This window comes from Pseudonaja textilis, chromosome 18 (assembly GCF_049901715.1).
Source record: "Pseudonaja textilis isolate UNSWEBS1 chromosome 18, rPseTex1.2, whole genome shotgun sequence".
Lineage (NCBI taxonomy): Eukaryota > Metazoa > Chordata > Lepidosauria > Squamata > Elapidae > Pseudonaja > Pseudonaja textilis.
Genome location: NC_142007.1, coordinates 2,615,613 through 2,629,218, shown reverse-complemented (window position 1 = coordinate 2,629,218; position 13,606 = coordinate 2,615,613). Strand labels below are relative to the sequence as shown.

Here is a 13,606-nt window from a genome sequence, read left to right as displayed (position 1 = left end):
CAGAATATTGGGTGTCTCCATCCCCGGCAGCGTCTTTCTGCATTCCGGCCCTGGTCCCCCGCCATTTCAGCCAGCGAGAAGGACGTCTCCAACCACCTACCTACGTTGATTAGAGACAGGTAAGGAGAAGCGGAGGAGTTTCCCAGGATGAAATTTCAAGGCCGCTAAATTTGAAATGAGGGCCAGGTGCGTTTCCCAAAAGTATCCGACAGGGAGCATCAACACCACAAGATCTTAATAGCTGGACACGAATAAGACACGGACAGACAGAACCGGGGTATAAAATTAAGTTCTTTGGAGCGAAGGGAAGGATGTGGGGGTTGAGCTGGAGAAGTTGATGGCTCGGATGAATGAATGGTGCCTTTGGCCTGTGGTCACTTGAAGCTCTGCCTTAGCTTGCTTTTTAATTGAACAGCTAATTATGCTTACCCAAGGACATAAGAACATCCTCAACTTACAACAGTTCAATTTAGTGACCACTGGAAGTTGTAACAGCACTGAAAGAAGTGACGTGTGTCCAGTTTTCACACTTAAAACCATTGCAACGTCCTCATGGTCACGTGATTGCCTGGCTATGGACTCATAATTATGACGATTGCTGCGGTGTGTGTGGGTGGGTCCCCTTTAACAACCCTGTTGCTCATTTAATGACTGCAGGGATTTCAGTCAGAAAACGGGGCAAAATCCACTTAACGACTATTAGCAGCAGAGATTTTGGGGCTCAATTCTAGTTGCAAGTCAAGAACTACCCGTGTAATTACCTAAATTTAAAAAAACAAACAAAAAATAGCTCAGTTGCTTTGCCTCTTTAAAATTTTGGAGCAGCAAAAATAAGACTTTTAAAGTTTGCCCAGTGAAGAAGTCAACTTTTCAAAGCTGGCAATTAAAAGCCTTTAGATGATTCATTGCGTTAATGAGCGATGGCACAGAAACCTTCCCGAGGAGTGATCTCCTCCCAACTTTTCTCTCCGAGGGAGCGGGTGAGTCACAACCCCCCCCCCCCAAAATAGCTTTGTGGGGGCTGCGAGGTAACCCAGTGCTCTCTCTCTCTCCTCGCCAGTTTCTACTCATATAAAAGTTTTGAGAACTCCGTCGCACCCAACGTGGCGCTGGCCCCGCCTCCTCAGCCAAAGATCGTGAGCAACCCACTGTGCCCTCCAGCGGCCTTGAGGAACGGCGAGACCCTCAGCAGCCCTCCCCAGCTCCGGAAAAGGAAACACGTCGCCGAACCCCCAGCCGTGCCCGAACCGCCGCCCGTCGCTGCTGTGCCCACCGCCGCTGCTCCTGCCCCTGCCACGGAAGAAGAGAAGGAATCCGAAGCCGAGATAGAAGTGGAAACGCGAGAAGAATGTAAGTGGGACTTTTTCGGGGAGGAAAATCCTCCCTCCCCCTCCCTTTGGCTCAGAAAAATGGATTGGGGGGTCAAATCATCGTCAATAGAATTCTTTATCGATGATTATTTTGACCAGCAAATCCATTTTTCAGCACCAGGAGAATCAGGGGATCCGGGCAGTTCAAATGTGAATAATATTGTAAGCTTGAGCTCTCTACAAGAATCTGAACTACTAACAGTCAAGGGAAAGCAGCGGGAGATAAGCATAAGAAGGAATTCAAGGTGGGCTGGGCTTTGATCTCTTGTGGGAGTGCAGGGACTCATGACCGATGGTCTGCTTGACTCCTCCCTCCCTCGGGCTCAGCCCGGTTGTCTCCTACAATAGTTTCATGTTAAAGTCATCCGTCCAATAGGTTGAACTTTTTTTTTTAAAAAAAAGCAAACTGCCTTTGGAAGGAAATCCTGGGGCTTCAGATCCTGTCTGGAGGCCCCACCAGTACTTCAGAAGGTGGCCAGACAGAGAACAGGACTTCCCTTGAGTGGTTGTTCAGTGCCACAATTCTGCAAGGTTAAAAGGATGCTGGTCTTAGCTTCACACAATCAAAATATGCCCTGTTCCAGGGACAGAAGTGCAGGGCACGCTTCCCACCAACCCTGTGTTTCTTTGCGCGTGCACAGGGCTTGACTTAATAATCCCACAATCCCCACATGTTGCCTGGGGGGGGCAAGTGGCCCGATTGCCGCCACTTATTTCTTCCTTCTCTCCGCAGTCACTTCCTCCCTGTCCTCGCTCTCCTCTCCGTCCTTCACCTCTTCGAGTTCAGCCAAGGATATGAATTCCCCCAGCCTGCAAGTCCAGCCCGCGCCAGCAACGCCGTCTTTGAAGTGTCAAGTCATGCCGAGCCTCAGAACGGACCCAACGGGCTGGAGGCCGAGCTGGAGCATCTGAGGCAGGCGTTGGATGGCGGCCTGGACACGAAAGAAGCCAAAGAGAAATTCCTCCACGAGGTGGTGAAGATGAGGGTCAAGCAGGAGGAGAAACTCAACGCCGCCTTGCAGGCCAAGCGCAGTCTCCACCAGGTAATGGGGTGCTACCCCGTTGGCCGATGACGTTAAAGGGACCCCGTGACACTAGATTTGAGTAGAGTCTCGGTGGGGGGATTGGTCACTTAGGTTGAACTCTTCTGTGCTTCTAATGGTCCACCTGGGATCTTCGAAGCTCAAATTGGGTGGTGTTGCGTTACAGGTTGTCCTTGGCTTACAACAGTTCGTTTAGTGACTGTTCAGAGTTAATGCGGCACTGAAAAGGGACTTAATGACCCTTTTCCACACTTATGACCATGGCAGCATCCCCACGGTCACGTGATTTACACTTGGATGCTTGACCGCTGGTTCATATTTATGACGGTTGCGGCTTCATAATGCGTGACCCCATTTTGTGACCGACCTTCGGACAAACAAAGTCGGGGGAGAAGCCGGATGAGCCTAAGGAACATCCCCCCACCCTCCTCCTCCTCCTCTTCCTCCTCCCGTGGGGCCCTTCCGATGTTAATACGCCCTTCTTGTCCCAGGAGCTGGAGTTCCTCCGTGTGGCCAAGAAGGAGAAGTTGAGGGAGGCGACGGAAGCCAAGCGCAACCTGAGGAAGGAGATTGAACGCCTCCGGGCAGAGAATGAGAAGAAGATGAAAGAGGCCAACGAGTCCCGGATACGGCTCAAGCGGGAATTGGAGCAGGCCCGACAGGTCCGAGTATGCGACAAGGGCTGCGAGGCCGGCCGTCTACGAGCCAAATACTCAGCCCAGGTGAGTGTGGAAGCAACGATGTTCTTTTTTCCCCATCCCGGAGCTTGGCTTGCGACGCTCTGCCCTCCCCCGCCAAAATTTTTTAAAATCAAGGATGCCTCCGAGGTTAGCAGCCCTGCTTTCCGGACCTTTCGAAGGAACCCTTCCCGTAGCTCTGAGTATCTCGTGCTCAAATTTCTCCTCCTCCCCATGAGTCAGAGAACTTTTCAATTTGGGGTTCAGATTCCCGTTCTTGGGTTTGAGTCAGACTGTGAATCATCCTTGCAGGAAATTTTTTTCATCACCAGGATGTCTTTCCTAGCCTCACCTGGTTAACAGAAAAGGCTGCTGGTGAAAAACATCCCTTTGAGAGGCCTCTGTAATGGTCTGTGGGGAATGGCCTCGGGAGACGGAGCCAAGGGAATGGACAGATAAGAGAGAGCAGAGCCCAGAGAAGTATAATGGGCTCAGAATGGACCCTTATCTAGATTTTTTGGGGCTGTACAAGGGAAGGAAGGGGGAAAAAAACTGCTCCAGATTGTTAACATAGCTTTACAATGAAGTAGAATGAGTCTAGCTGGTTGTGTTTCCTGTCTGGTCTACCTGCTCAGGCCGACACCTGCCAGCTTTAGGAGAGCCGAGGCAGAAAGTGATGCAAACGTGGCTCAGAAGCCTGGCATTTCCGCCACGAAGCGTTAGATGCTGGGTGTGCCAGGTGTTGCTTCCCTCTTGCACAGCTGGGATGTGGCAGGCAAGAGCCCCAAATTGCATTGTCTGGCTTTTTCCTGCTGATGCTCAGCTGCCTCTTCGGGGCTTTTGCAGGTGGCTCTGTCCATTTTCAATGTTCTCATGGTTGCAGGGGAGGAAGGAGGGGCTCCGCGTGCGAGATGCACAAATAATGTGCTCAGCGTTCCCGCCTTAACGCCCAACTGCTGTACCAACAGAAGGGGAGAGAATGAGAGATGGGAGAGAGAGAGAGAGAGAGATGGGAGAGAGAGAGAGAGAGAGAGAGAGAGGGAGAGAGAGAGAGAGGGAGAGAGAGAGAGAGAGAGAGAGACATGAGAGATGGGAGAGAGATGGGAGATGGGAGAGAGAGAGAGACGAGATAAGAGATGACAGACAGACAGACAGACAGGTGCAGAGGCAGAGAGAGAAAGAGAGGGAGGAGGGAGGGAGGGAGAGGGGTTGTGTCTCCTTCCCCGTTGCTAACTTAACCGAATCTGCCTTAAGAAAAAGCAACCGAGAACGGCAAGGGTCCAAAAAGATAGGAGAGAGAGAGGGAGGGAGGCGCTCACCTATCTGCATATGCCCCCCCCCAATTGCTCTAAGCAGTTCGGGGGCCCCCGCTAACCCTAATGCTCCGTTCGTCTCGTCCCACCAGATCGAAGATCTGCAAGTGAAGCTCCAGCACGCAGAGGCGGACCGAGAACAGCTGCGCGCTGACCTCTTGCACGAGCGCGAAGCGCGCGAGAACTTGGAAAAAGCCGTCAAGGAACTGCAAGAGCAACTCTGGTCAAAGCATAACGATCTGCCCAACAGCGCGCACACCCCGAAAGATCCCGAGAACTGAGACACACACGCACACGCACACACACACGGTCCAAGACGGGTGGAATCTGTGCTCTCCTGCCTGTGGCCCGATCCGTGCATAGTAAGCAAGACTGCGTGGAAGAGGCGTTTCCCCACCCCCTGCATGTGGCTAAACACCATGGATCTGTGGTTCTTAAATCGGAGGGCAAAAACGTTGTTACTCTTTATAACAAAAGCACTGAATTCTGCCTCTCTTTTTTTTTTAAGAAAAAAATCCGTATAGCACAACATTTTCCTGTGCCTATAACGTGAGAAGTGTTTATAAATCTACTCTTTTGAGTCTGCAGCAAAAAACAAACACACACACACACACACACACACACAAAAGGGGGAAAAATTAAAATGTATTTTTTTCTTTTTTACTGGGGAAAAAAAAACAAACAACCTGTTTGTGGAAATAAGGGACAAGCTTTGAGGGCTGCTACGAATATAAAAAAAATAAATATACGTATGTGTGTGTCTGTGTACTCACACACCCACACACCTATACGTAAACACGCAAACCCCAACAAGCCCCTTTTTGTCGTAAGCTATTTCGAAATACAAACCATTTAAAGTCGACGACGTACTAAAACCATTAAGATTTTTTTTTTAAAAAAAAAAAAAGTAAAGAAAAGAAAAATAAAATATATTATATATGAATGCTGGGGCCAAGGGTGGGATACTTTTGATGCCTAATATGTAAATTGGTACAGGTGTTGGAAAAGTGTTTCAGGAAAAAGAAATAGCCATGATTGATTTCAAATCAAGGGATTTTTTTTTTGGAGGGGGTGGTCGCCCAGGTTTCAGCCTCGTTTTTTTTTCCCTGTGTTTGGATCATTGAAAAAAAGAGAGAGAGAGAGAGAGAGAGAGAGAGAGAGAGAAAACTTTAGTAGGGGAGGATGTTTGTCTGTTTAGGGATAGATCCTGAATAAACCCAGCCTTACGAAATTCAGTGTTTGTTCCTCGCAAAGACTCGCTTTGACTCCAAAGCACTTCTGACTTTAGCAAGCGAATCTACCCGTCACGTCGAAGACAACAAACGAACGAGAGGAAAAAAGAAGAAGTTTGAAGCTGAAAAGGAACAGCTGGAGGATAAGACACCCCGCCCCGCCCCGTTGCTTGTGAACAAGACGCGGGGACGAGTGAACGGCAGGGGCGCCCCTGTGTCTCTGTGGGCTTTTAGTGGCGCCTTCCATTTTGCTCAGCGAATTCATTCCACTTTTTTGGGGGAAATCCACGACGCCTCCGAAATTTTGTAGTGTTTGACGGACTCCTCTTCCGGGACTTTTTTTTTTTTTTTTGCCGCGCCGCCGCAGCCTGGAGAGCGATGGGTGCCCTCCGAACGAATGAGACGACTTGCGCCTTTGTATTGAGAGAGACAAAAAGACTTTTGCTGCTGTGAATAAGCCGACTTTTGTTTATTCTTTCGGGATTTTTTTTTTTTTTGGTTTTTGTTTTGTTGTTGGTCACGGGGTGGTTTTGTTTGTTTGTTTGTTTGTTTCTCATCTGACAAATGCTTTAATCTTGGGATTGGAAGGTGCCAGCAGTTCCCGCCTCCAAGCCGTGGGTAGATGGAAGTTGCTCGGGGAGAGGCCTTGTGCAGAGCCCCCATCTTAAGACAAACACATGCACACACCCCCTGAAACAAAACACACTTTTTGGGGGGCAGGGGGGAATGGAGAAGTCCCTCCGTCCCGTTTGCTCCTTTCCCACTATCTTGTAAAAAAACCAGCATGGCTGGCTGGGGGATTCTGGGAGTGGAAGTCTTAAAATAAGTCAGCCCGGCTTGGGAGACGCTGCTACAAAGCGCCAGCCGCGAGTGTGCAATGCCTTTGTCGGCCACCGGGGGTGCAAGGAACATGGGTAACTTGCCCTCCCCGCGGATCGGAGCCCGCCTTGCCTTGCCTTGCGGATATTACAGAATTTGTCACGGGTTAGAAACCCCCAAAGTGATGGGTTTGGAGTTGCGATGAAAGATCGGCAGCTCTAATGGCGGAGAGGGAGATGCGAGGCCTGTCAGAAGCCAAGCCACTGACCATAGTTTGCTCTTAAGCCAGAATCCTTTGCTGCCCTATGTTATTTTATTTTATTTTTTTTGGCTAGGCTCAATTCAGAGGAGCGACCGCTGTTCTGTAAGGACCAGAATGAAGGAACTGCATTCGCACATCTCACAAAGCCTAAAGCAAGAATAAGCTATGCAAAAGCGAGCGACGTATTCTTGGCTTGTTCACTTGGCTTCCACCCTTCCATGGTGGTTTATTTGGGCCTGGTTTGATTGCAGACAACACAGGCAGGGCAGAGAAACACACCAGGATGAAGCCAGGGAAGCCAAAACATGAGTTTGCACCCCCTTTTTGCACGTTTGCATAAAAGCCATATCTGCAGCTGAGAAGCTGACAACAAACTGGGTTTCAAACTGAAGTTTATTGGCCTAAACCAAACCTTGGGTTGTTGGTTTTTTTTCCTTCCCCCTCACCGCTTGAATATTTTTAATGATGCCAAAACCAAATCAAAGCAAACCACATTTAAAAGTCCAAATTCTTCCTTCCCATTTCACTGTTCTTAAAACACAGAAGGGGAACGTGTTTTTTGCTTCCCTCTGGTATTCACACTGCGGCAGCCTGTCCTAAAATTAAAGTATTAATTTGCAGTACACTAAAGGAAAAAAAAATGTATTTTTTTTTAAAAAAAAGCTGTTATAATCCATTCTAATAGCCATTGTAAGCATGAATGTTTGAAAAGGAGGAAAGTACATTTAGGGGAGTGGTTAAGGAACCCTATAAATACAAAGGAAGATTTATTTGAAAAGAAGGAATCAGGTTACTTAGACAAAATAAAATAAAATAAATCAAAAGCACGAAACCACTCGGTAAACTAGCTTTGCATGATACAACTTTTGTCTAAGTTTGAGGTCTCTGCCCTTCTTCTTTCGCAACGAATGGGTTCAGCTCTAAAGTGCAATGCAAAGAGAAAAAAAATAGAAAAGAAAAAAAAGGAATATTGATTGTGTTTATGCAGTTATTTTTTTAATGTGAGGTTTTTTTTTTTAAAGAAATTGCTTCTTTGTATGTTTTTTTTCCTGCAGTTATTAAAAAGAACATATGCATGAAATTAAATTTTTTACCATATATATGTGTATATATATATATATATATATATATATATATATATATATATATTAATTAACCGGCATTATTAGTGTCTTATGTAAAAGTACGTAAAGGTTGCTTTCCTCCCCTCCAAAAAAGACCCCCCTCAGCTGTCTCAATTTTCACCTTCGCTCTGGCTTTCTGATAACGGCACAGAAACAGGTCCAGGTCAGCTGCAGAATCGCCCAAGGTGGTTCCTCGCCTTCCTCTTAACACAAAACTCAGGCTGGTTTAGGTCAGTGCAACCACCTCCTTTTCTAGTGGGGAGGGTGGGGGGGCAGGAAACTTCCCACGGATGCCACCCACCCGAGATTGCAAAAGAAACAACGAATCCGTAGGGTTCCTTGCCTAGGCAGGGGTTGGACTAGAAGACCTCCCAAGGTCCCCGCCAACTCTTGTTGTTCTGTTCTAAATTGCCGCTTGTGGCAAAGAGGAAAAGAAACCTCTCGGTGCCAGGGCTGCGGAACAGCTGTGGGCACCTTTGACGGTATATTTTATCCCCCAGGTTCTCTTTGGCAACGCAGCCATTTCTAAAATATTCTCTACCTGGGGGACGCAGCCTTTTAAAATGGAAGACTTTAATCGGGGGGAGGGAGGAGGTTGAGATTAAAAGCAAGACCCGGGTATGCTCTCTCGATGCAATTTAGTTTGGGGCGGGTGGGTGGGTGGGAAGGTTTCTGCAATTTCGGCCCTTCAGATCCCACTCTTTATTGATTTGATTCCGGGCCCTTCCACGATATCCCAAAATTCCAGCCAAAAAAAGAAATGGAATGTGAAATGGACCTGGGTGGAAAAGGCTACCTCCTCAATTGTGTGTGTTGTGTCCCTGTGTGCATTTGAGGTGGGTGGGGGGGTGGGACGTGCCCCTCCCCCGAAACAGCAGCTTTAAAACCAGCAGCTTTAAAACCAGCACCCGGCCTCCCTCGCTCGCACCAAAAAGGGGGGGCTTGAGGGACCCCCACCAGTGGTGGGATTCATTTTTTTTTTTTACCTACCAGTTCTGTGGGCGTGGCTTGGTGGGCGTGGCAGGGGAAGGTTACTCCCCTTTCCCTCCCCACCCTTCTAACCTGCTTTCCAGCTCCGTTCTCCTGTGCAGGGCAACCAAAGGAGAGACAGCCGATCAGCTGGGACTCGATGGGAGGCAGAAAAGAGATATGGGGTTGGCGGGGGGGGGGCAGTCAGAGGCGGGATTGGCCGGTTCTCTGAATGACTCAAAATTTCTGCTACTGGTTCTCCAGAACTGGTCAGAACCGGCTGAAGACCCACCTCTGGATACCCCCCCCCCAACCTAGCTTTTACGGAGGAGGCGTGGGAAAAGGACTGCCATTCCACCCGTGGTGGTAGGGGGAGCCCACGACCCGCTTGGAAGCGCCGCCATTTTGAGCCCCCCACAACCTCAGCCCGAGAAGCCACCATCGGGAATGGAGAAGAGCTGGAGAGAAGCGTCTCCCTTGAAACCGTATTGCTCAACTGTAGCCCTTTTAAGATGGGGGGAGGACGGGGACTTCAACTCCCAGAATTCCCCTGCCTAGGAAATTCTGGGAGTTGAAGTCCTCCCGTCTTACAAAGGGCTACGGTTGAGTAACGCTGGTCTAAACCTCCTGATTTTACTCTCTTAGCTACCTGGTTTAATTTGGGGAACGGGGGTTATTGGGATATTGGTGTGCATTTTATTCCTCCCCCATTTCCTTACAAAGATGCATTGGAAAAGGGAGGGGCTTTATTACATATATAATATACTTATACATAAATATAAATACCTACATACGTATCTAGCTATTGTATGGGCAGTTTAATTCAATTTTTAAAGAAATACCCAGCTACATTTTAACAAGGACGGGGATTTAAAAAAAAAATACCAACAGCAATAAGATATCGATGTTTATGGAGCAGCTAAAATGATTAAAAATAATAATCTCCTTTTTCAAACGGAACTACCCAATGTAAAATTTAAAAAAAAACAAAACAGAAAAACACTGTAAATACTTCTTTTATAGCTGTATAATAAGTGTATATGGAGTTTACTTTTTGAGGTCCTTTTTTCTTCTTCTTACTGAGCTGTTTTGTTTTACAACTTACGCTTTGAAATGAAGAAAGGTTGAAATTCGTTAGGGAGTGAAAGCCCCACCGCCGAGAAATACAAATTTATTTTGGAATTTCAATGTGGGTTAAAATCCTTTAGAAGAAACAAAAGAATCCCGGTTTCAACGGAGGGACTTAAACTGCAATTTCTGAATAGATTTTAAAATCTCCTGAGCCCATTTTTGCCTCGGTCCCGCCACTGCTGCTAACAAATTTGATGACTTCCCTAATTTAGACTTATTTTTATGTAATTCAATGTGCTTGCTTGTTTACAGATGCCTGAGTGAGAGAAAAAAGAGGGGAAAAGAGAATGATAACCCTTCACCCACCTCTCTCCCTTTTTTCCCCACCTGGAAACAGAGAAATATTGTAACATAAAGGGACTTTTATTAAAGTATGTATAAAAAATAGCTATGCTTATAAATACATCTCAGTGACTGAATGTACAGTTGTATAGACTCATTATCGCTAATAAAATTGTCCGGAAAAATAAGTCCAAGCCCAGTAAAAAAGTATGTTATTTTACTATTAAAAGAAAGTTTACGTAATCTCACCAATCGCGTATCCATGTGGTTCAGAAAAATCAATTGGGAGGCATAAATTGGAATCAACAATAAATGGTTGTTTCTTGACCTTGGAAGACTATCCAGGTAGTGCTCGATTTACTTTAGTGACCGTTCGAACTTACAACGGCAACATAATAAGAGCGGGAAAATGAACATAATTTGTCGGCACTAGGAGAAATGTGAAATCTGAATTAAGAGCCGATTTTTGAGGATTGTTGCAATCAGGGGAATTCAAACACCAGCCATTGGAGAAGTGGAGATATACATCCTGAAAGGTAGTTTTTAATAAAAAATATATGGAATTTGAATGTGGTGAACCTCTTAATTCTTTTGGTGCGAAGAAAAGGGAAGATGTCTTGTATTCCTCGCCCCAAAATGAGATTCTCAATGGAGGTGACTCAACAGAAACTTAAAACACCACCTCTAGCCAGGACATGTTCTAATCTGCAAATACTTAAAATAAAAAAAAAATATTGTGTAATCGATTATTACAGCTTCCTACGGTAGGAAGGAATTTTGTGGTTCACAGAAAATGAACAATATATTTCAAGAAACAAGTTCAATGAAGCATCGGTTTGGGGATTTTATTCCTTACCCGGAAAAAATGGAGAGGGAAGTAAATAGAAGCGTAAACGTCTTTTTTCTTCTTCTCCCTCTTCACATTAAGCCTTTTTTGAAAATGATTCTATGGAGAAAGGCTTGCGGAGGAATTGAGCAAAATTTCACATAATCCAGCATCTCTTTAAATCAGCCCTCTAAATCTGACAAGGGGCTTAGTGTTTTGATTACACCGCCTTACAGAATTATCCCACGGAGATTTTTATCTGGCATACATGGATCTGCCTGGCCCGTTGAAAAATCTGGTGGCGGAGAGTTCCGTAAATTCAATACCCTTCATTTAAATAAGGATTCCGTCAACCTGGATGAAAATTACCAAAACGTTTTGGAGATCATCTTCCCGTCTAGGTGGAATTATGCCAGGAGGCGGAATTGGCGGTCACTGCAAGGCCTGGGTATCGTTTTGGTGGGGTTGTGGTGCAGGAGATTGAATGGGTTGGGAGGCTGTAAAAAGGAGCGGGGTATGATTTTAATCCACTGAGCATCTCTTCAGAGGTGTGGAGAAGCTCCTGGGCTGGTTTTGTCTGATTTAAACTCCCAGGACTGGCAGCCCCAAAGACCTGGCACTGCCATTTACTTCCCGCTTTGAAAGATGCGCAGCCTTTCGCAGACAGTCTAACATCTGTTTAGCAGACACCTTTACGACACAAATGTGCTAGGATTTATGCCAACTCTTGCCTAGGTGTGAACCAAAATACACAGTGAGGCAGCTTCAGCGGGCTTTTCCGGCGCTGGAGGCTGGGTGAATTTATCGAACGATAAACCAAAGAAAACAACTACCTTTAAATCATCCCGGGAGGTTTTTTCGCACCTTGACAACTTCAAGATATGTGGATTTTAACTCCCAGAATTCTCCAGTGGCACGGGGATCTTTTTTTTCCCCTAAAAATTGGGTTCTTCCAAAATGTTGGCCTTTTCTTTTTCTTCATGTGGAATATACAATCTGCAGGTTGGACTTGGCAAATTAATTAACTAAAGTGTTAGTGGATGATAAAAAGAGGGAAAATGTGCTTACTTACTGAAAGCTAAGGTCTTCCTTCCTTCCTTCCTTCCTTCCTTCCTTCCTTCCTTCCTTCCTTCCTTCCTTCCTTCCCCTTCCTCACACAAGTTGGTTGAACTGCTAGAGAGAAGAAAAAACCTTGTTGATACTTCTGCAAACAAATTGCAACTTCTGCTTATAAAACTATACATTTCTTGCTATCTCCAACTTGTATAAAGGTTTTTTCGTGTGTTTTTGTTTCGTTTTGGGACAAAACCAGACATTCCTCGCCAAAAAGGATATTCTGAAGGTAAGAGAATTGTCCTGTGTGAATGCCTAACCCAGGTTGGTCCAACCTTGGCAACTTTTAAGGCTTCGGGACTTCATGCTGGCTGGGGAATTCTGGGAGTTGTAGTCTTTAAAGTTGCCAAGGTTGGACACCCTTGCTCTAACCAAAAGACTGGTTCTTGCTTTGCTTCCTTCATGCCTTAAGAGACGAGATTTGGGTGGCAATGCTTTAACCCAGATGTATGCTGGTTACTTGTTGCTTTCATTCTTCTTCCTCTTTTCTTTCTTTGTTTGTTTGAATCCACAACTTCCTAACTGATTTTCAGAGAACTCAAAATCTCACATACTTTTTTCTTTTCCCCCTTTCCAGTAACAAATCTCTCTCTCTCTCTTTTTTTTTAACTGTAAAATCTGGTCCAAGACTGTAATAAAGCTATCTGATCTGAATCTCGCACGCCCTTTTAAGTTCTGTTGGAGGTTAGAGGGACGAATTCACTGGCAATGGTTCCAAGGTCTGGGGACAGCTGCTGAAAAAAGCCCCCAAAGTCCACGCAAGGAAGTGAAAGGCCTCTCTTCACACTTCGGAGTGTCTTCGAAGTGTCCTTCAGATACGCTATTTCCCAGTCATAAAGGGAGACTAACCACCTCCACTAAACCAAGCCAGCCTCTCTGCCCCGAAGCGATTTTTGGGTCCTATACTTAGGCAAAAAAAGCCAAAAGTACACATATAGACTGGGTGAAACCAGGCTCAATAGCAGTTACTGGGAGAGGGATCTTGGAGTCTTAGTGGACAACCAGCTAAATAGGAGCCAGCCGTGTGCAGCAGCAGCCCAAAAAGCCAATGCAATCCTAAATTGCATTAACAGAGGGATACAATTGAGATTGAGGTACTAATACCACTCTATAAAGCCTTAGTAAGGCCACACCTAGAGTACTGCATCCAGTTTTGGTGACCATACTATAAAAAAAGATGTTGAGACTCTAGAAAAAGTGCAGAGAAGAGCAACCAGGATGATGAGGGGACTGGAGACTAAAACCTATGAAGAACGGTTGCAGGAACTGGGCCTGGCTGGTCTAGGGAAGAAGAGAAGGACCAGGGGAGACATGATAGAGGTCTTCTGATATTTGAGGGGCTGCCCCAGAGAGGAGGATGAAGGGGGTCAAGCTGTTTTCTAAAGCACCCAAAGGCCAGACAAGGAACAATGAATGGAAACTGGTCAAGGAGAGATTCAACCTGG

The 13,606-nt window shown here is 46.2% G+C and overlaps 1 protein-coding gene across 1 annotated transcript in view; it reads left to right on the top strand.

Annotated features, from left to right (window-relative positions):
- Nucleotides 1–5,291, top strand: part of SKI (SKI proto-oncogene) — a 109,524-nt gene extending 104,233 nt beyond the window's left edge. Inside the window, 6 exon segments of the mRNA XM_026715747.2 lie at nt 4–119; nt 1,061–1,350; nt 2,104–2,196; nt 2,199–2,413; nt 2,905–3,135; nt 4,496–5,291. Coding sequence (XP_026571532.2) covers nt 4–119; nt 1,061–1,350; nt 2,104–2,196; nt 2,199–2,413; nt 2,905–3,135; nt 4,496–4,684 — 1,134 coding nt within the window. The 3' untranslated portion in view covers nt 4,685–5,291.
- The last annotated feature ends 8,315 nt before the right edge of the window (nt 5,292–13,606 follow it).